This window comes from Vigna angularis, chromosome 3, assembly GCF_016808095.1.
Source record: "Vigna angularis cultivar LongXiaoDou No.4 chromosome 3, ASM1680809v1, whole genome shotgun sequence".
In the NCBI taxonomy this organism is placed as follows: Eukaryota; Viridiplantae; Streptophyta; class Magnoliopsida; order Fabales; family Fabaceae; genus Vigna; species Vigna angularis.
In genome coordinates, this window is record NC_068972.1 from 5,679,684 (window position 1) to 5,702,894 (window position 23,211).

The window sequence follows — 23,211 nt, forward strand, 5'->3', positions numbered from 1 at the left end:
ATTTTTAAACATTTTAGTTTCTTTAAATGTTTCTTTATAGCAGCTGATCGAGGGAAAATGGAATATTAGAATAGGAGAGAGAAAGTGGAGGTGAGTGAATAATTAAGACTGAAATAATTCAGTCATCTTAAATTTGAAAGAGTTGATTAAAAAAAATTAAGTTATACACATAAAGATAGTAAATCTCTAACTTAAAGGTTTTGCAGACAAAGACTATTTTTAAATTGTAAATTTTCTGATATTCTGAAAGAGAAGATAATTAGTTTGGTTGGTTGAATATATGAAAACTTTTCTACTAAATCTGCACAATGCATTTCTTATAAGTTGTGTTCCTTGGAAAATACTGGTTGATTAAATGCCTGTACAAGTAAATTATGTTTTTCTTTTAATTAGTTTATACTTTTGTGTGGAAGAGAATAAAAATGACGTTGGAAAGTCTGAAAATAGAGACTTTGTTATGTGAAGACAGCACTGATTGTGGAAAAAAAATTAAGGTATACAATAAAAAAGTTAGGTTCCACATACTTTAATTATTTTTCTGTTGAAAGTATTGATGGTTTTTTTAATCGAAATTCACATCAGCTAATTTTTATTTAAGTCTCGTATGAACAAAAAAAGAATATTTAATTTAATATTGGAAATCGTGGATTTGTTTTTATTAAGTATGAAAATATAGTTCATTGGAAAGTCATTCTTTTGTTCGAGTTAGATGTGAGTTTGAGTATGTTTACATTCTTCATTTAATAAAAACGAAAAAAAACATAAATGGAAAAGATATCTAAACTTATCTTAAAGTATTTATTGTCGATAACACATTGGTATTAAACAAATAATAGCAATAGAAATATGATAAATATTGTAATAGAAAAAGATAAAAGTAGATAACATATTAAATGCTTATAAAAAAAATATAATGCACAGCTATGCCAATATATTATTGTTCTAATTTATTTATGATTGAGTAAATTTTAATTTTGCTTTCTTTAATTCTTGAGAGGTATTTTTTCCCTATTTTTAAGTCATCTTATTTTCATATTTTGAAGAATATAAAATTTACCGTAATTCTTTATTTTACATTTATTTATTTATCTCTAATTAATTAAATTTTAATAATATCCTAAATAAAGATGTGAGATCCAAGATTCAATTAGACTTTAATAAAAAATAAAGACAAACAAAATAAAAGATTAAGCATTTCTTAAAATAAAAAGTCTAAATCACATAAAAGTTATCAAGAAAAAAAAAATTATGCTGAGTCCTTCATACTTCAATTCAATTTTGTAATTATGAACTTTGGAACAATGAAAATGAACGATTTGGCAGAAAACCAGCTAGTCAAACTTCAGTATATCATGGAAATTTGCTTGCATCCACTCTGCGTATTTGGCCCCAGCTTGGATTGAAGTTCCTTCACACGTTTTCATAAAGAGAAAGAGAGATAGAGAGAGATGAAGCTCACAGATTTTCTCTTTGCACTGAAACCACTCTTTGCAACAGTAATAGGTGTTATCTCAGTTGCTGTAATTACCAAAGTCCTTGGAATTAGATTTTTCGACAAGAAAAGGAAGTACCATCCGGTTGCTGGCACAGTCATACACCAACTTTTCAACTTTACCAGACTCCTGGATTACATGATCGACCGTACAAACCACAGGAAAACTTATAGGTTGCTTAGCTTCAACAGAAGTGAGGTCTACACTGCAGACCCTGTTAATATTGAGTATTTCCTTGCCACAAATTTCTCAAACTACGGCAAGGTAACTATCATTTATGCATATTCCTTCAATTTGGTATCTCATTAAGCACAACTTCTGTGATGGCTTGGATGCAAAAGTGTCTAAAGATTTACCATATTTGTTTAATCCAATAGTTGTTACTTTGTGTTGGCAGAGTTCCTTCACCAACCTAACTAATGCCAAATTCTACTACACCTTATACAGGGAAAAGGGTGAAAATTTGAGAGAAATAAACGTCTTTTATGTTAACCATACAGTAGAAAATTGGGGAATCTAATTACATTGAATTATAAAGCTGCAGCGGTATACACACACATTCACATATACATATATACAAACAAAAATATGAGTTGTTTTTTAATGTTTGAACTAATGGTGTCAACTGTGAGATTCAAATACAAATTCGAATAGCTGTTTGTACTGATAAATGCAAGCTTTAAGATTCTAATATAAACTTCAATTTTATTTTCTGTTTTGGACTGATAAAACCAACACAAAAACCTGGAAGTTTTCAAATTGAATTTGACATGAAACTAGAGTTTGCAGGACTAAATTATTAGGAGTTTGATTATTATTGCTCTTAGACTCTCATTCTTATCATTAAATATTATATTTCGGTTGAAGATAAAAAGTACGAAGTGTAGGTAAATATCATTTATCGACACAGGGCAGGATAAAATCCTTATTATGATTAAGAACTGTAGGTAAATGAAAAAGTACCAACTTTTCCATATATCCTTGTGTGTGATTTAGCCTCGAAAACGTCTTCATATGTGGCAGGGTTGGTATCACCATAGCGTCTTGTCAGATTTTCTTGGAGATAGTATATTCACGGTGGATGGGGAGCAGTGGAGACATCAGAGAAAGACAGCAAGCTATCAATTCTCAACGAAAATGTTGAGAGACTACAGCAATTGGGCGTTCAAATCTAATGCACTAAAACTTGCAGAGATAGTTTCTGAAGCTGCAATCTCAGATAATATTATTGACATGCAGGTAAGATGTTATTTAATGCAACTGCAGTACACATGAAAAATACAAAACCTTTCTGTTACTTCACAATCACAAATCAAGGTCTCATCCGCTTCTTGCCTATCGGCAGGAATTGTTCATGGAAGCTACTCTAGATTCTGTATGCAAGGTTATCTTGGGTGTTGATCTGGACACCATGCGTGGAACCTATAAAGAAGGCACGGAGTTTTCCAATGCGTTTGATGAAGCAAGTGCTGCTATCATGTACCGGTATTTTAACTTTCTCTGGAGAATTATGCGGTTCTTTAACATTGGATCAGAAGCAGTTCTTAGGAAAAGTTTAAGTGTGATGGATGAATTCGTTTATGAACTAATCAGAAACAAGATGGAGCAAGCCCAAAAGCCACAAGATAATTTACCTGTGAGCACATATGCTAAAATTATGGATTACTATCCTTAGTTGTGTGTAGGATTAGTACTGATTTATTGACAACCTGAATATTTAACAGGGGACGAAAGGAGACATGTTGTCAAGGTTTATAGAATTGAAAGAAACCGATCCAAAATACCTTAGAGACATTTCCTTGAGCTTTATCCTTGCAGGGAAAGATACAACAGCAATTACTCTTTCCTGGTTTTTTTATGAGATTTGCAAGAACTCTCACGTGCAGGAGAAGATTGAACAAGAAATTAGAGAGACAACAAATGTAGCAGCTGGGTCAACCATTGACGAACTTGCAGCAAGAGTAACTGAAGAGAACCTGGAAAAGATGCCGTACCTACATGCCTCATTGAATGAAACACTCAGGCTCCATCCAGCAGTTCCAGTGGTAATAAAACTACATTACATCGTTAACTTGAATATATGAATCATTGTGAGTGATGAGTTCGCTAACCAATTTTATGATGCCTTTGTAGCAAGGTAAGTTTTGTTTCTCAGATGACACGTGGCCAGATGGATTTAGCGTGAGGAAAGGTGATCTTGTGTCATTCCAACCGTATGTTATGGGAAGGATGAAGTTCTTGTGGGGCGAAGATGCCGACAAATTCAGGCCAGAGAGATGGCTCGATGAGAATGGAATTTTGAAGAAAGAAAGCCCTTTTAAGTTCACAGCCTTTCACGTAGGAGATTTTATTTTTGTTTATGCAATAAAATAAAATAACCAGAATTTTTTTTATTACATAAGATTTGTCCTCTAGAACTCTACAGAACTTGAGACTTACTGTGATACTGTGACACAGGCGGGTCCAAGAATTTGCCTGGGGAAGGAGTTTGCATACAGACAGATGAAAATATACTCTGCACTCCTCTTAGGTAGTCACAGCTTCAAACTGGCAGACCAAAACAAACCAGTGAAATACAGAACAATGCTTACTCTACAAATTGAAGGTGGCCTGCACGTTTATGCTTCTCGAAGAGAGTAATAAGGGTCTTGCAGAATTCACCCTTAACAGAGAACAAAGTAAAACAGAACATAAATATAAGCTTATACATGCTTCTCTTTTCCTTTCAAATGTTTAACGTATCATCAACTTATTTTAAGTTGATAAGAACTTATGTATGGTTTTTTAGTGTAGTTTTCACAACAATTTACAAGTGACAAACATCATGCATTTGACAGTGAAAGGTAATAACAGGATAACTACCTTTCACAATAATACATCCATCAATATTTAACAAGACCACTTAGTATTGCCTCTTTTTAGATTGGTATGATTGATATATCCGTTTCCATTCAAATTAAATCATCCATCCTCAATGTGTTTGAACACTCAATTTTATCGGAGTAACTCAAGTTTGTCTTTTAAAAAAATGATTGAATAAAGGAGTATTAATTTGAAAAAAAAAAAAAAAGTGACATTCATGCTATTCACTTGGACAATGATATCTAGTGAGTATAAAAAATATGTCTATAACAATAGCAATTCTTTGAAGTAAATAGATTAGATTACATTAATACTGTCTGAATGTAAGATTGAGTCGACCAGGGGAAAGCCCAGAATCTCTCAGCAATTCTTTTGGAGCTGAATTTGGTAGAACTGACCGCACACCATGAAAAACACGTCGAGACTCACCACCAAATATTAACACATCTCCAGATTCTAGTATTACCCCCTCTGCCTTGTGTACATTCCTCTCATCTCCATACAGAAAATATGCTGAATCACCAATAGAGAAAGACACAACAGGCAACTCTTTTCGAAGACTTTCTCTGCTTTCATCACGATCCTACATCAAGCAGTTTCAAGTTAGATGCTTGAGAGAATTTGTGCATATTATAGAATATAAAATAACTAACAATTTTTTTTAGATATATTTCACATAAAAAGTTGAATTTGGTAAATCCAAATCATGAACTACTCGGTAAAGTATGAATCTTTTATACCAAAAGTATAAGATACCACAACGCTTTAGTATTTAGAAATCTGAAAATAGATCAACAAGACAATACAGACTAAAACAATTACTATGTTGACTACAATAACCAATAATAACCATATATTTTCTTGAGTTCTGATAATGAAAATGCATAGTCTAGGAAATGTAGGAGCTAACTTGATGAAGACCAAGCTTTCCATTTTTTGTATAAAAATTGACAATGCAAATATCAGGAGTCATAGAAGGAAGAATGTCCTCCAATTTAGAAGCTCTATATTCCTTTTTCGTCAGAGACTGAGCTTCTTGGATTGCTCTTCTAACTAGTTTACTGAAGTGATTGGGAATACTAGGTGGGGTGCTGCCATCAAATATTCGTTTATTTCCATATTTATAGGTCCGAGGATTCCAATCCATACCAAGACACATCATCTTCAATTGAAGTTTCGCTCCATTTGAATATCCTGGTTGATAGAATCCTCCAAGACCAAGACCAAGTTCACGACAAACTTTCACTATGTCCACCTAAAAGCATTAGAATAAATTTTCAGCTGATGGAAGTAAAGTTATAGCACAACACTATGGATAAATGAGGCAAACTTGTATGAATGAAATGCATTATGCCACAACCCAACAATGAAGACTAGAAAAAATTGGTTGCATGCAATGTATCATCATCTTTACACACAATAAGCCAATTTCAAAATATGCATCTTCTTGCCCTATTGGTGCTGTCAAGTGAAGCATTTTATAAGGAATTACAAAACAGTCTTCTGCAAACTGAAGCAAGAGAAAATGAAGTACCTGTTCATCATGGCTTATAAAATTTTTCAAGAGAACCATCCCAGGTCTCAACAACGACCCTTTTGTCCGTTCCTCATGCTTCTCAGTTTTACTTTCATTGTTTTCTCCAGGCAAAGTAGGTTCTATTAAAGCACGATTTCTTCTTCCATGAAAGCAAATGTCATATGGTCTGAACACTGGCTTGCTAACTGAAGAATCCAACTTCTGATCACCAACTGCAGCATAGTTTGAATTGCAGTTTCTATTACAAGCATGGTATTCAAAATAGCCATTCAAATCGCGAGATCGCACGAGTCTACCATCTTCTTCTCCTTCTTCGATCTCGCGTCTCCTGAAAGTTGCGACTTTTCGCGGTTGATCGACGTTCAAAATCGCAACTCGCGTTGGAGCGGCGAGTCTCGCCATACGATCCCTCCTAGCAGCGAGGGAGAAGAAGTCGACATACCTCGCGGCGGCGCTTCTCAACGCGTTGATGTTACTCACGGCGGCACCTCTAGTGGCGGCCATTCTCGCGGGCGGGGCGACTATAAAAAAAATCACCACAAAAATGTACTATATTCTATTATCATTTTAAAAAATATAATATTTTATTATCATTTAAAAGTTATTGAAGATTTAAGAAATTGTTAAAAAAAATAAATGTTTAAAATTTTATTAAATTTTGAAAATTTAAAATTATTTATTGATTCTTTTTTCAATAATTTATAATTAATAATTAAAATTATATATATATTTTAAATTATTTTAGAAATTGATAATATTATTATGTTCGAAAAATGATAGTACAAATTTATAATATGTCTAACTATTTTAAGATAATGTGACAATGTATAATTTATTAGTTTAACTTTTTTTAACATAAATTAATTAATCAATAATTTTTTGAGATAATTTAATTTGAAAAGATATTCAGTTAAATATATTTTACAGCTATCTTAATTATTCGATATTAATCTATCAATCTAATCATAATTAGAATGTATGAGAACAAGCAACAAAAAAAATACATATCAAGATTATGCATTCAAAACATGAAGTCATATAAAATACATTTTTATTAAATATAACTAATTGTGAGTATAATTTCCATTTTTTTCTTAGAATTTTCTTACAATTAATTATAAATAAAGTATAAAGTATGCTTATTTTATTTTATAAAGTTTTATTATGCATTTCAGATCATATAATTCTTGTTTCTATCAAATAATTTATAGTCAAATTCATCATTTAAGATAAAAAAAAACTAATAACACATAATTTGTATCTAATGGACCCGATTACATATACTTGTGTTCAACTAACACTCAATGCTCCAGACTCCTGAAACTCACTAGAAATTATGTTTAGACGGCGTCCAAGTTACTTAATTCACACCTAACACCTTAGATCACACCTTAGACCTCTGAAGCTTATTAGAATGTAAAATTATCAATAATAGCTAATGATATTGCATAGGCACCTAACGGTACCACACAAATCCTAAATTTGATATAGCATATCTATAGTTTATCTATTTGGCTTGTTAGGTTCATACAATCAATTCAAAAAATGAAATTAACACATTGACATTACATTTTGACTTTATTAATACAAAGTAAATTACATGCCCACTTGCAATAATCATAATGCATATGTGAGCTCAACTAAACAACAAATTTCACTTGGGTCAGAATTAGAAGATATATTTATAACGAGAAAAGATGAAGGTGATATGGTTTTTATAGTGACTTCAGATGTTGAAGATTCTCCCTTAGTATAATACTCAAATTTCAAACTTTATCGTATCTTACACAAGTTCTGTTCAACTTACAGGTTAATTTGGTAAAATTTTCTTCAGTTAGTTCGAGTCATGCACTACGTAGTCAGCCTAAAATTGTTCTTTGTTTTTGTCCCAAACGAAATGGCTCAAAGAACCATTTATGTTAGAGAATTGATAGAACCAAAGACATCACTATTTGAAAAGTACTAATAAATACTAGGTTTGAATCAAATATTATTCAAAATTGATGCACAATTCAAGCTTATGATTGCAAATTTTTCAACGCAACTAAACTACAAACCTTTTTGAAAAATACTAATAAATATTTAATTTGAATCAAATATTATTCTAAATTGGTTACAATTCAAGCTCACAACCCCAATGTTTTCAATACAACATCATGATAAACATTATCATCATGGAACACTCACTTGCTTACAAATTTCTCTCAATTTTTGAATGTCATTCTGCAATTTATACCTCAAAATTGTCAATGAAAATAAAAACAATTTTAAAAAATAATAATAAAACATCAATTAATAACTTTTTTTGCCTTGTATTTATAGTTACATATGTATTACATTGACAAGCTCTGACCATTATATACAAAATTAAACAAAACATTTTATACAAAAAACTCAACTAATCATTTCCGAAAACTTAAAACTTACAATATTATTCCATAGTGTAAAAAAAAATTAAAATTCCATTTCAATCAAAACCATAATTCATTATACCACAAACCTCAAACACAGACAATTTAAGCCTTAAAAAATACAAGACATTCAAAACAAATTTTGGTAATCTTTTAACTTCAATAAACTTATTCCATAACCATTCAAGTCTAAATTATACTATTGCATTCAAGTTGTTCTTTTATTTTAGTTATGTGTCAAGTGGTTGTATTTTAAGTTCTACTTAGTTCTACATGTACAACAACTCATCCTTTTCCACAAAAAGATGGATTATCTCTAAGCTTGGAGTTACAATACTTTATATAGTCGGACTCAAGTTTCATTGGGTTGGATTTCATTGGTGTTGTGTCAACCTAATGAACTTCCTCCCTCTAAAAGGCCCATCAATGGTATGAAAGTTTATGGTTAGTTTTGGTGACAGACTCCGACAAGTACAGTATCGTCTTATATTAAAAGTCTTTATGGCATGGATTCTAGGTAGGTGTGTCCCGTTTGAAAAACGATGGTATGAAAAGGAGTATGCATGTTTGGAACTGTTTCGGTTGGAGGGAAAATATATCAGTGTAGAAGGAATCCACCCTTGAAAAAAAGATTGTTGAAAATTCAAGTATGAATCTAAATATGAAATTAATAAAAATGAGAAAATTGAGCATCATATAAGGATAAAGACTCATAAACTCATTGTCTTGAAATTTTGGATTGAGAATGGTGCTAATCTTTTATGTGTTGGACCCATCAAAAATTCATTTTTTATTTTAAAATTACACAATTTGAAAATGATAGACTTCAAATTTTTAAATTTATAAATGTCCAATGGATATTTAGCAAAAATGGAGGGAGGCATTTGAAAATGAAAAGATTCATTCCGAGACTAAATTGGTTTACTCTGAAAGTTAGTAACAATAACAACATCAATAAAATAAGACTTTAGAAACGATAAGTGATGTTACAAAATATCAATAAATGTATTTGTATCTCCATATTCATGCAATTTATTATTCACGTTAGATGGTCATTTTCTTAAAGAAAAACCTGGAATATTATAGAAATAAACAACTTTTGTAAAATATCTATTGCTTTTATTTAACATTATATTTTCACCACCCAATTAAAAAAACAAAATATTTACGTTACCCAAATAAATTTTAATTTTAACTACTGAAAAGCACAAAAGATATGTGCACAAATATTTGTCACAAAGTTTATGCCAATAGGCTGAAGTTTCGTAGTTGATTTTGTAATATATGTTTAAAATATTAGAAATTTGAAAGTGAATTCAATGCTACTAAATGTGTATTAATGGACTACTTTATAAGGTGATAGGATATTAAATAACTAATTAGGAATCAATAATTAGTATTATTATGTTTATTTTTTATTTTTTATTATTTTTCTTTTCAAATAATTAGTTAATTTTCAATAATTTTAGAAAAAGATAAAATTATTATTTTTATTAGGTAACTAATATTTTATTAGATATTGGAAGGGATAAATGTTTGGATTTTATTTGTGAAATATTTTGTAAGTAATTAAAATTTTTCATAAAATTAAAGAATATATAAAAATATATATTAGAAGATTAAAAGATATATTTACTTAAGTAAAAATTTTAAATCTAATTTAGTTTAGCTTATTAGCCTATCATTCTTGAAAAGGTAACTTGATATAAATGAAATTTTTTGGTGGAAATTCATTCTTGAAGTTGGATGTATTTATTATTATTTTTTTTTCTAATATTCAAAATATATAAGATTAAATTTTTAATATATTTTTTCAATTATTGGACATCATCCTAAATTAAGATAGAACATTTAATTGATTGTGTATGTAAACATAAAGTTCATCATCTAATTATACGTTACCAAAATAAATTTTAATTTTAACTACAGAAAAGTGCAAAAGATATGTGCACAAATATTTGTCACAAAGTTTATGCCACTATGCTGAAGTTTCGTTGTTGATTTTGTAATATATGTTTAAATTCGAAAGTGAATTTAATGCTATTAAATGCGTATTAATTGACTACTGCCTCGATATTAAATAACTAAAAAATAGGAATCTGATAAGATATTAAAAAACTCAATTAAAAAATTCAATTTCGGATAATAACACCAGGCACGTAAATTTGAATTTTATTAAGTTCCTCGTTATGATAAAAGAAAGGGAGAGCATTGGATGTAGAAATTAGAAGAAAGTAAATTAGTTTTCTGTTCTTTACGGACAGAACAATATTTTAATATGCAGTTATGGTAGTTCAGGTGACCGTAAATTTAGAGTGCTAAAAAGGATCAAAATACAAACCAATAGAAGAAATAAGAGGCACTGCTTTTGATTCTCTGATTGTGATCCTCACAACACGAGCCTGCACCTCACCCTCATCAAGCCTATGAAGCCTCTTGTAACCCACTGTTGTTGCTTTGACAATCAATTTATCATCCGCATAGATTTGATGCCGTTTGATCCTCTGACCAAGTCCAATTGCCTCTTGTATTGAAATCACGTTGAATCTCAAAAAATTCCCATCCTTTGCCCGAATTTCAATCCAATGGTCCTTTTCACCGCCATCATCCTTTGGGGCCCAATAGGACCACAAGTGGTCACTGTCTAGCATGTTTTCTGCTCCGAAACCCCCCCTTTGGCTACTAACTTTAACAAAACAATCTTCAGCAAGATTGTGTTGAAAAATGGTGTTAATTGCACTTCTAAACTCTTTCAATCTTTGAGCATCAACATCAGTTATAAGGCCACTTTTATTTGGAGGTACATTGAGAAGTAACACACAGTTTCTCCCAACTGAGTTGTAATAAATATTAAGCAACTCGCTCAGCCTTTTTGGTGATTCTGACTTATGCCAAAACCATCCCGGTCGAATTGAGACATCGCATTCCGCCGGCAGCCAATGTGTCCCTTTTGGATCACCACTGCTCAAATACCTGCATTGCACAACCAAATAATTTGTTAGGTGTACATTATTCCACCGTTATCTTAGCCATAAAGGGATGCCCATTTTCTGATAAAGAAAGTAGCCTGCAATGAAGCTTGACCTTTCGTACATTATCATTATTCTATATCACTATAGAGTTCAGTGCAACTAACAAAGTGAAAAAGTGTCACTTTTTCAAAGAGTGCTTTGCTTAGAAGCAGAACTTACTTTGTGATGCTGGAATTTCCAATCGACAAAGAAGTTCGATTGATGGTAGACCAACATGTGTATCCTGCAGAACCTGTTTCTTCTCCCACCCACCTTACATCAGGACCGGCATCGGAGAAGATATTGATGGAACTCTGCAACTCCTTCACCATAGAAAACCAATCTGAAAAATAATAGGACATGTTTTTTGCCTTTGCACCCTTTGCTCCATCGAACCAAATTTCTCTAACATTTTGATACCTAAAAAGGCATGATACACCGCAAGGTTAAAAGACGCATCAAAAAAAGCAATTAGCAAACACAGTAGTAGAATGGGAACTCACTTCTTGAGCAACTCTTGCAATTGAGCCAAGTAATATTGGTTGTAAAGCAAATCATTACCATATCTATGGTCATGTCTATCCCAAGGTGAAAGGTAGATCCCTACATCAATTCCCTGTGCAGTGGCTGCATTGACAAAATCTCGAACAACATCACCCTTGCCACCTTGCCAAGGGCTTCTGATGACAGAATGATCAGTGTACTTGGAAGGCCAAAGGCAGAAGCCATCATGGTGTTTAGCAGTTAGTATCATCAAGGAAACTCCTGCATCTGCTGCCACAGTGGCCCACTGGGTTGTGTTGAGCCTTGTGGGATTGAAGATTGCTGGGTTTTCTTGTCCAGTGCCCCATTCTCTATCAGTGAATGTGTTCACTCCAAAGTGGAGGAACATTATGATCTCCCTTTGTTGCCATTTAATCTGGGAGTATGTTGGGAGAGGAAGAATTGGCAAAGGGGGTGTTGGGGTTTCTTCATTCCAACAACTACAAATTCTGAGTTGTTGAAAGAACACTGTGAATGTAATCAAGAAAGAACACCACCATAGCCTAAGCCTGACCATAATGCTAATATTGTTCTCCTACTTCTTTAGGTACTGCTATGTATACTCTAGCTGTAAAGTGCGGTTTTGGGAGCTAACATGTATATATGTAGCAGCAAAGAGAGGTTATTGTGATAATGCTTACACTTTTTTTTTTGTTTTCTGTAAAATTATTATTATTCACTTATTTGGTAATAATTCCTGCATTTAAACATATGATTACTTATATTTTATTAGACTCAATTGAGTTTTTTTATTTACTTTTCGAATAAAGATAATATGATCTTTCTTAAATTATATTAACGGTTTGTAAAGTGTTGTGTTAAAATTTGGATTATTTTATATCTTTTGAAAATCTCTCAATATAAAAATATAAAAAATAAGAAAATCATATACAGATATAAAAATTAAATTGGATTTATGTTGATATTTAATGTATTGAATTATATACAAACATTTTTTTCTTTTATCATATTGTACTTTTTTTTATCATATTATTTATTTATTTTTCAAAAGTTTAAAAATATTAATTTTAAAAAAAAATAGGGCTAAACCTGTTTTTGTCCTTCAACTATAAAATAAAATTAGAATTGATTTCTTTGATTTTATTTAGTTTTATAACTTTAAAAAATAATATTTTTTTATCTAACTATCTTAAATTTTATGTGACAAACTACGTTTCACCTGTGACTTGTTGAAATGTCACTTACCACATGTTGTCAAGGTAGAAAAAACTAATTTTGTGAATTAAATTAAAAATTTCAAAAATTGTGAAATTTTTGACACACTAAGTTGCCTTTCTTTTCATCTTCATCTTTCCGTCTACTCCATACACCAACCACCATCTTCATCTTCTTAACACATAAACCTGCATTTACAATCTCCTGGCACAGCAAACCAGAATTAAAGTTTTTACGTTATAATTAAGAGAGTAAAATTATATTGAATTCTTAAAAATATCCTCAATTTTTAAAATTATTCTAATCTTTAAAAAAAATACTAATTTTTCATTATAATTATTATAGTTAATGTATAACTAATTTTTTAAATAATATACTTTATTTTTTTAATATTTTAACTTAAAAAATATTAAAAGAATAAATAAATTGACAAAAAAGTAGAAAAAATTATAAATAAGAATAGAAAAGTGTCATAATAAGTCATGTTAAATAGTGCTGTCAAGATGAGTTATAATTCGCGAGCCAATCCGGCTCCATCACAGGTTTAAGTCGGGTTAAGTTTGAAAAAAATGTAATTTTTTTTATTGGAGTTAGTTTTCAACCCGGCTCATCCGGGTTGAGCCTGTGGTGAGCCGGGTTAGCTCACCAACCCACCTAATTTAATTTAATTATTTATTATTTTGTGTTTCAATATTATTAATTAACATTTTCTTTTATTATATTGTAGATGGAAATAAAAAATATGTTTTAAGAGAGAAAAATATTACATCTCTCTAATATTATAAATAGATAAATGATATATTAATATTAAAAACTTATTTGTTCGTTTGTTTTTGGATTACGTTTGTATCGTATGATATATTTTTTTTTTTATTTTGAATTGTCTTTGAAATTTTAGAGTAAAATTTGTTTAAAATTAAATTAAAAAAAGTTATAATTTTTTTACTCATAAATACTTATAATTAAGTGAGTTAGTGAATCAATCCGTTTAACCCGACAATTTCTGATGGATCAAATCTAATTTAAATTTTTTTAACTCACTAATAAATGAGTCGAGTTAGATTGAGACACTACATTATCAATCTATTATCGTAGGTTAAACGGGTGTAGTCGAGTTATCTATTTTCAGAGTTGTAATGTTAAAGATAAGAGTTTAAAATAGAAAAATGACATACACATGCAAGGGAAAGTTAAGATTCCATTTTGCTTTTAAGTTTTGTTGGGGTCCCAACTTTTTCGTGAATTCTGATGGTTGATGACAAGCATGCATTCCAATTATTCACGGGTTGAAATTCTGGTTCCACAGTACTACTGACCACCCAAAAGGTAGCTTCTACACGCGGCTCATTTTAGAGTTAGGATACAGTGATAATTTTGCATTTATTTAACATATATTATAAAGATAAAATAATTTTAAAAAATAGTTTTTATATTTTTTATAAATAAAAAAATAATATCAAATGAATGTAAAAAAATTATATATATTAAACTATTACGTTATGTCAATTTAGAGGTGTCATCTAGCGGACAAAGTGGATCTTATCCAAAACTAGTACTTATTTGTGAGGATTCTCTTCTTTTACACAGCGTGATAGACACGGAGCTGCTTCTCCATGCACTTCTGCACCTCTATCCATTATTTTCTTTATTTCTAATTTTTTAATTTTTTTATTTTATTTTAAGGGTTAAATATGTTTTTAGTTTCTAAACTATTAACCAAATTTGTTTTTAGTCTTTCTTTCAAAATAAGATACATTTTAGTCATCTCCTCAAAGAAATTTTAACTTTTGACCCTTCAAAACTAACAACGTTTAAAAACAAGCTGATGTGACTAATGGTGAACACCTCAATTTTTGAGTCAACTTCTCCTTCCTTGCATCTTCACCCTCAGCTTCTCTCCCTCCCTCCATCTTCGACTCTTCTTCCTTACCCTGTCTCCCCCCGACTTCTCCCCTTCCCAACTCCTCAACCTCCTTCGCCGCCAGCCCGACGAGTCCTCTATGCTCCGCCTCTTCCAATGGGCCTCCACCCAGCCCAATTACTCGGCCCACCCCTCAATCTTCCACGAGCTCCTAGGCCAACTAGATCGAGTCGGCTCCATCGACTCAATGTTATCTCTTCTCAACCAGATGCACTCCTCCGCCTGCCCCGTCGACGAGTCCACCTTCCTCATCTTCCTCGAAACCTACGCCAACTTTGAACTCCACGCTGAAATCAACACTGTCATCCACCTCATGGAACACGACTTCGCCCTCAAACCCCACACGCGCTTCTACAATGTCGCCCTCAACCTTCTCGTCAAAGCCAACAAACTCAAGCTCGTCGAAACGCTGCACTCCAAGATGATGGCTGACGGCGTCACGCCTGACGTTTCTACCTTCATCATCTTGATTCGGGCCCTCTGCAAGGCTCACTAGCTACAGCCTGCCATTCAGGTTTATGGCCATAAAACTCTCCAATTCATAAAATCACAACACAGTGGATAAATTTTCATCTTAATCTGTCAATTTTGTTGGCTCAATACTCTAGAGGATTCGAACAAGATCATTTTTAGAAGAAAATAAAAAAACATGAGCAACTTTTGAAAATGAAAAACTACTTACTCACACAGAAACAGACCCACCGACAACAAAATCTCTAAGCACCGAAAATGAAAGAAAAGAATAGACTTGGAGCATTTTTAGTAAACCCCATTTGAAAAAGGTGAAGAAAGGAGTACCTAGCAATGGAACAGGAGCGGGGACATGAATGGATGATGTGACTGTGTGTGGTGGTGACCAAGAAGAGTGGAAGATGGAGGGAGGGAGAGAAGCTCAGCGTGAAGATACAAGGAAGGAGACGTTGACTCGAAAAAAAAAAATGATGTGGCACACCACCGTTAGCTACATCAGTTTGTTTTTAAAGCGGTTAATTTTGGAGGACCAAAAATTAAGGTTTCCTTGACGAGAAGGACTAAAATGTACCTTAGAAACTAAAAACAAATTCGCTTGATAGTTTAGAGACTAAAAACATATTTAATCCTTATTTTAAATTCTAAAACTATCATTTGTTAAAAAAAATTAACTTAAAGTAAGTTTTTCTTCTTTACAACTCAAAAACCTTACATTTTATTCTTTTGTGTTGTAACAGAATTAAAAATCTATTAAAAGATCTTTTAAATATTTCAATGAATTTCAATATGTCTTCAACAAATTTTAAAATTTATTGAAGTTTTTAACATATTTTTAAATTATTTTCATGAATTTTAATAGATTTTAAAATTCGTTAAAGTTGTTCTATATATAATATTAACTATCTATTTAACGTATTTTTATAAATTTTGTTTTTAAATTAAAAATTAATAAATATTAAAATTAATTTAATATAATTTAATATATATTAATATTTTAATATTTTAAAATATATTTTATTAAATTAAAAAAACTAAAAGATATTTAAAAAAATTAAAAACAAAAAATACAAAAGAAATCAAATTAAGAAAATTTAAAAGGTCAAAAATTAATCTTAAATAAATTTTAAAATTTATTAAAAAATATAACGGATTATTTTAAAATCTATTAAGAATTTTTATTATATTTTTTAATGGATTTTGAAATTCCTTAAAAAAATTTAATGAATTTTAAAATCTATTAAAAAATATAATAAATTTTAAAATTTATTAAGAAATGTAATCAGATTTTGAAAAGTTTAATATTTTCAAAAGATTTAGTTACTTGTTTTAAATTTTAGTAAAATATATTTTTGTTTATTAGAGGAGAAAAAGAAATATGTAGAGATACAGGAAGAAAATATTAGTAACTTGAATAATTTTGGATTAGGTAAGTAATTTATTTCTATAAAAAACTCTTTTATTAATTTATCAAATCTTAATTATAAAAATAGATGAAAGAATAATATTTAAGGTAAATAAACATATTGTTGGGTCTATGGAAGAGGAGGTTTCTTGTGGGACTGGACTCATATTTGAATTTCCAACAATTTTTTTCTGAAAGAGTAAATCCCTTCCACGTAGGTGGGATTTACACCACTCTTTATCAAAAACCATAAGGTAAAGAGTTAATTGGTCTTTCACTTTTATATACTACACTACTTTCTCATTTATATCCAATGTGGAACTTGCACTCACACTTGGATTCCCAACACATATATGATGTACATGTCTAATAAATATTATATATATCTTTGATACATGGATATATTTATTTTAAAAATAATAAAATACGATACTTAATATATGCATATTAAAAAATATATATATTTTTTAAAATATAATAAATATATAATTATTATTATATGAATCTAAAATAAAATTATACATATTAAACATTATTATTAAAATAAAAAATTATAAATTATTATCATTATAAAAGTACTTTTACTTTATAAATAAATATCAATATGTCATAACTAAACATTTATGATATAGATTAACTTATGAAAATGGATAAGCATCACGATAAATTTGTATTTTTTTAAGAGAAAACATGCATATGACCGGAAAAGTAAAAAACAGAAAAAAAAAGTAAAAAAAAAAATTAAGAGCGATAAAAACGAGTTATTTTCATTCATTGTGATATGTTTTGTTTAAAATAAGTGGGTTGACTAGCTCGTCATGAAAAGGCATACTGAAAATCTAGGCATGCTCCACTAACAATTTTTTTACATTATATATATTTTAAAATTACGCATTATATAAATGTGTAAATTTATCTCGAAATTGTGTATATTTATGTAATTGGAGGCACACTTCGTGTATAAAAAGAATGAAGCCGCATTAACTTCAGCCTTACTCGTTGAAATTTTCGGAACTTTGCGGCCATTTATAAGTTGGTCAGTTCTTTAATGAACAGACGGCCACCAGATTTTTTTTTTAAAATAATACATTTTACGTCTGTCACAACCCTTAAATTATGTAGTTATAGTGGAAGCCAGATATAAGGTAGGGAATTTCAAATTCAAAAAATGAGAATGAGCGTCCGATTTTAACGGTAATATTTAAGTAAATATTTCATTTTTTTCTCATTTTCTCTAACTTCTCTCTAAACTATCATCTTTTCATCAACTGATTCTCATGTTTCCTTTAACCGATCATTCATCAGATTGTGTTTGAAGTTGGCTGGTGGCAAATGTTCTCTTTTCAATCGGTCAAGTGGTGGTTTGAGCTGGTAGGTCTTTCTACTTCTAAGAAAGTTTAGTTTCGAGCATATGCAAACTCAGTTTCTGTTTGCATGTGTTTATTTTCTTCTTCTTCTAAGATTCTGATCACGTTTCTGGCTTTGTGGTTGGTCTGTTTTCTTCAAAACAGTGAATCTTAGCTTTTGAGAGTTTTGGTGTTGGGCAAATTTTTGTGCTGTGAGCGTTTCTTCTGTTAAGAGGTAAGGGAAGCTATTTAATTTAAATTGTGTGTGTGATGATTCTGTGTATGTATGGAATAAATGGACTTGATGATTTATATATGATGGTATGAAATGTATGTTTCTGGATTTTAGTGGTTCTGTATGAGTCTATAAGAGTTATGCAGAATTATGCAGAAAAGCTGTGTGTTCGGTCTCGACCGTTCGGTCATGGTCAGTTAATAATTTATCAATAGAGTTAGCATTTTAGCCTTACCAGTGCATGACCGCTCGGTTTTTAGGTGAGTGATTGGTATCTTAAGTGTTTATGATTATGTATTAATGATCAGTCTTACCGGATTGGGTACTCTTGTTAGTGATAGTTCCTATATTAGTGTTAGATCTCGTCCTTGTACTAAGTTTAAATACATTGGTTATACTGAGATAGTTATTCCTGTACATAGTTTGAACATATTGATGTAACGATTGGTTTCTTAAAAGTGTTAAGCTTTATTAATAGTATTTGGAATTAACCTTAAGTGTTCAGAATAAACTGTAAGTATTTGTTTGAGGTTATAGTGCTTTGTTTCTTGTTAGTATTTTATTTAATTCTAGTAGTAAGCTAATTCTCATCCTCGCTTAGTATGAAATACCGTTCGGTCTTGTTTTGGGGATAGTGGAATACCGTTCGGTAATGATTTGTGAATAGCGAAATACCGTTCGGTCTTACACCAAGGGATTCAGTTAAATCATAAGTGTTCGGTCTAAGCTTTAGTGTTCGGTTTTGGTAAGTTAGTGAGTTTCCTTCTTGTGGTATTTAGGGATTTTTGTAATTATCGTTCGGTCTTCTGTTCTGAATGAAATATTGATATTTAAATTATATTTTCAAAGTGTGACTCTGATTATTTGAGATAATTGTATGGATCTAATGTGTATGGGAAATGTTATTGGTATTCAAGTAAGGTATGTGTTTCATGTAATGTGAAAGAGAATTCCAAGGAGGAATGTCTCAGTGAAATGTGTATTGATGTAGTAAAGTATGAATATGGATAGTGAAATTCATGGAGTTCATCATAATATTCAGATGATTACTAATTCTCAAGTAGAGATGGGTAATGCATTGTGTGAGAATGGCAGGAGATCCTGGCCCATAGGTTATTGGGTGAGTTATAACGGACTAACATCGGGTGGAAGCTGATGGTTTTCCAGTTACTACATTACCCGAGTGCATGAACGACCTCAAGCTATATATTCATACAATCCGGATGGTCAAGTCAGGTGTTCGGTTTATGCATGAAATATAATGTTCGGTTTGTATATGCTTATTGGTGTTGGTTTTTATATGTTGTAGTGCTCGGTACTGTATTGTTTGTACTTGTATGATTTATATGTATGAATGCTAATTAAATTGTAGTAGCTTACCCTTATTTCTTGTTTTATCCATGTTTTCGTTCGGTTTTATCTTGCGATGATCATCCTTTTTGGATGTGAGTAGAGGGAGAGGAGTTTACGTTGGAACAGGAGCTGAAAGTTGAAAATCCTGCTGAATAGATTTATGACCGATCGGTCATGTGAGTGGTCTTAGTTTTGGGTGAACCGTTCGGTCACCACTTTAATTCTGTATATAACCGTTCGATTATGTATATAGTTTTGAAGTAGTATTGGAAGTGTTTGTAAAGTTTAAATTTTATGATTATTTTGTAATAACTGAAAGTTTGACTTTATTAATGTAGTAATTGTTCTATTATATTATTAAATGATGACATCTGAATATAATTTTGTACTATATTTTTAGAATGTTACAACGTCGACATAATGTTTTAAATATTTTTAAGTAAGATTTTAAAAAAATACTACTTTTTATTTTAAAAAAGTGCTCTGTTTATTTTTATTTTAAAAAAGTTTGACTTTATTTTAAAAATATTCTACAATTTCTTATAAAATTAAATAATTTAAGTTTAGATTAAGGAAATTATTCACGATATGTAGCTTATCATTTTTAATATAATTACTTAAGACGCGTTTTTCAATATATCTTTTTAAGTTTAAACATAACAAATTTATAATCAGTACATACTTATTAAGAATTTTTTTAGTTGGAAATAATTTGATTAATTTTGTATGTAATATGCATGATATGGACCCACCAAACAAGATAAGTGAGAGTAATGGATCAGTTTACATGCCGATCAGTCGATTGATCTATCGAGCAATCCTCGTCATTCTTCAACTTATTAAAAATGTTTAAAAATAACAAACAATCTATAGGTTTATCAGTCACGTTAGTTATTGATATGAAAGGTGACCGATCGATTGAAATCCAATGTAGTTAACTTGTCTAAAAGCAATTTAATATAAATAAATTACATAATCGTGTTAATGTATGATTAAGTTATAATAAGAATTAGATGGGTGATAAGTAAAAATCAATTATATAAACAAGAGATATAAGAAAGATGTTTATTTGCATTAATTATTGTATTTAATATTTTTACGTTCGAATACTTACTGATTTAAATAACGAAGTATATTTTATAAGTTTCACTTATTCGATATTTTTTATAAATATTATAAGATGCTTACACAAATTTTGTAAATGAATAGTGTTCTTTCCTTTCAATATACTTCGAACATGATTGTAATTTCATTCTCTGGAACAAACATTAACACTTTTCTAGCATGGTCGTATTAGCGATTGGAATAGGGAAGCAAACGAAAGGCATGATTGTCTTCTACTTCATGCACCAAATTTCTAGCCGTTGACAACAAGTTACCATTAGTAACATCTTGAGTCAGCAACATTGGCCCCATAAAATAAATATAAAATGAAAATGAAAAATAAAGGATAGATTATAAATGTGGGGTTGTTTCTACATAGTCAATAGTCAATAGTCCTCACCTGTCAACTGATACACCTAACCATCTGCCACATAACCTTTGCCAGATACTATTTTCTTCTGTGCCCTAATTTACACCTCCTATTTATAGCTCTACTTTCTCTCCTGATGCAGAGACCCTATCACGACTTCTTCAATGATCTCATAATGGAAGCCATTTCCAACAAAAACCATGCACTCCTCCCTCACCAATTCTCTCTCTTCTCAAACCACCTCCTTTCAAAACTCTCTAATTTTCTTTGGCCCTTCACCTTCTTACTTCAAACATTCTTACTTGTGCAAAACTCCCAACTTATGTTTCATTTTCTGCTACCATGTTTCCTCCTTCTTTGTTTCCTGCTCAAACACTTCCTCTCAAAGCCCTCTCCCATTTACCTTGTGGATTTCTCATGTCTGAAGCCACCAACCCATTGCAGGGTGCCTTTTTCAGCATTTGTTGAAAATGCTTCCTTGTGGGAAGTTTTTGACAGTGAAAGCATAGCTTTCATGGACAAAATCCTCCATTCCTCAGGGCAAAGTGAAGAGACTTACCTCCCCCCTGCCTTGCACTACATTCCTCCTAAGACTCACCACACTGAATCCATCAAAGAGGTGCAAATGGTTCTGTTCCCCATCGTCGACGATCTTCTTGCAAAAACCAACGTTTCACCGCTTGATATAGACATACTTATCATAAACTGCAGTGGCTTTTGCCCCTCACCTTCTTTAACCTCCGTTGTTATTGAAAAATACTCAATGAGAAGCGACACCAAGAGCTATAATGTCTCTGGCATGGGGTGCAGTGCGAGTGCCCTTTGTATTGATATGGCACAGAATCTTCTGAGGGTACACAAGAACTCTAATGCCCTTGTTCTCAGCACAGAGATTTTGTCAACAGGATGGTATTCAGGCAATGAAAAGTCCAAGTTGCTGATCAATTGCCTCTTTCGGATGGGAAGTGCAGCAATCCTTCTCTCAAACAAGAAAGAAGCCAAGAAAACTGCAAAATACAGGTTGGTTACGACACGCAGAACACAAAGAGCCTTTGATGACAAAGCTTATTTCTCTGCCTTTAGGGAAGAAGATTCTGAAGGAAAACTTGGGGTGACACTGAAGAGGGACTTACTTAATGTGGCTGGTGAAACTCTGCGTGCAAACATCTCCATCTTGGGGTGTGAGATCCTGCCTCTTTCAGAGAAGTTTCGGTGTGGAGTTTCTTTGATCAAGAAGAAGTTCATCAAGTCTGAGGGAACTTACGTGCCAAATTTTAAGACAGTGATACAACACTTCTGTTTGCCATGTTCAGGGAGACCCGTGATAAGAGAAATAGGGAAAGGGTTGAAGCTCTCAGAGCGAGACATTGAACCTGCTTTGATGACACTGCACAGGTTTGGAAACCAGTCTTCTTCCTCGCTGTGGTATGAACTAGCTTACTTGGAAGCCAAGGAAAGAGTGCACAAGGGTGACAAGGTTTGGCAGCTTGGAATGGGAAGTGGACCCAAATGTAACAGTGTTGTTTTCAAGTGTATTAGGCCAATAGTTGGAGAGTACAATAAGGGACCATGGGCAGATTGCATCCATGGGTACCCAATAATAACCATGGATTAAGAATTCTCAGCCTTTTTTAACTATGTTATCTTCTGGATTTTAAATGAATACGGATGACTGGCGCATCTTTCTTTACTCATATTATTTTTTTCTTAGCTTCAATGAGGACCTTCAAAACTGTTAATATAAAGTTTTCATTGTATCAGTTCGCAGCGAAACTGCAAAATTCAAATATATAATGCATCGGGTTTCCTCCTTTAGTTTTTTTTTTCAGTATTATATATAATGTATTGCTGGTTTTTGTTCTCTAATGTCTCGTTTCCACAATCTGTAAGTTGCAATCAGATTCAGACTTATGTACATACACCTAGTTTGATTATACCTTTCAGGTGAGTCATATATTTTCACAAAAATTGTATAA

General features: G+C 31.4%; 4 protein-coding genes across 5 annotated transcripts; 2 read left to right on the forward strand and 2 right to left on the reverse strand.

Moving 5' to 3' along the window:
* The first annotated feature begins 1,277 nt into the window (after positions 1 to 1,277).
* On the forward strand, positions 1,278 to 4,305 carry LOC108325325 (cytochrome P450 704C1). The gene is made up of 6 exons (XM_017558383.2): positions 1,278 to 1,757; positions 2,517 to 2,732; positions 2,839 to 3,129; positions 3,218 to 3,538; positions 3,627 to 3,830; positions 3,951 to 4,305. Exons 1-6 carry the CDS (start codon positions 1,449 to 1,451, stop codon positions 4,131 to 4,133), a joined length of 1,524 nt encoding a protein of 507 aa, XP_017413872.1. The 5' UTR covers positions 1,278 to 1,448; the 3' UTR covers positions 4,134 to 4,305.
* On the reverse strand, positions 3,948 to 6,433 carry LOC108325472 (uncharacterized). Of its 2 annotated transcripts, XM_052875460.1 has the most exons (4): positions 5,890 to 6,433; positions 5,266 to 5,610; positions 4,662 to 4,938; positions 3,948 to 4,040 (listed from the first exon to the last, which is right to left on the reverse strand). In XM_052875460.1, exons 1-3 carry the CDS (start codon positions 6,394 to 6,396, stop codon positions 4,663 to 4,665), a joined length of 1,128 nt encoding a protein of 375 aa, XP_052731420.1. In that variant the 5' UTR covers positions 6,397 to 6,433; the 3' UTR covers positions 3,948 to 4,040; position 4,662. The 2 variants fall into 2 exon arrangements, with proteins under 2 accessions (XP_052731420.1, XP_017414040.1); XM_017558551.2 differs by lacking the exon at positions 3,948 to 4,040 and having other exon boundaries at positions 4,604 to 4,938.
* Positions 6,434 to 10,519: 4,086 nt separating this feature from the next.
* Positions 10,520 to 12,444, reverse strand: LOC108325174 (alpha-L-fucosidase 1). Its single transcript, XM_017558196.2, has 3 exons — positions 11,818 to 12,444; positions 11,495 to 11,734; positions 10,520 to 11,276 (listed from the first exon to the last, which is right to left on the reverse strand). Exons 1-3 carry the CDS (start codon positions 12,372 to 12,374, stop codon positions 10,622 to 10,624), a joined length of 1,452 nt encoding a protein of 483 aa, XP_017413685.2. The 5' UTR covers positions 12,375 to 12,444; the 3' UTR covers positions 10,520 to 10,621.
* An 8,948-nt stretch (positions 12,445 to 21,392) lies between these two features.
* Positions 21,393 to 22,925, forward strand: LOC108324759 (3-ketoacyl-CoA synthase 5). Its single transcript, XM_017557691.2, has one exon. The coding sequence runs from the start codon at positions 21,411 to 21,413 to the stop codon at positions 22,848 to 22,850; it is 1,440 nt and encodes a 479-aa protein (XP_017413180.2). The 5' UTR covers positions 21,393 to 21,410; the 3' UTR covers positions 22,851 to 22,925.
* Positions 22,926 to 23,211: the final 286 nt, after the last annotated feature.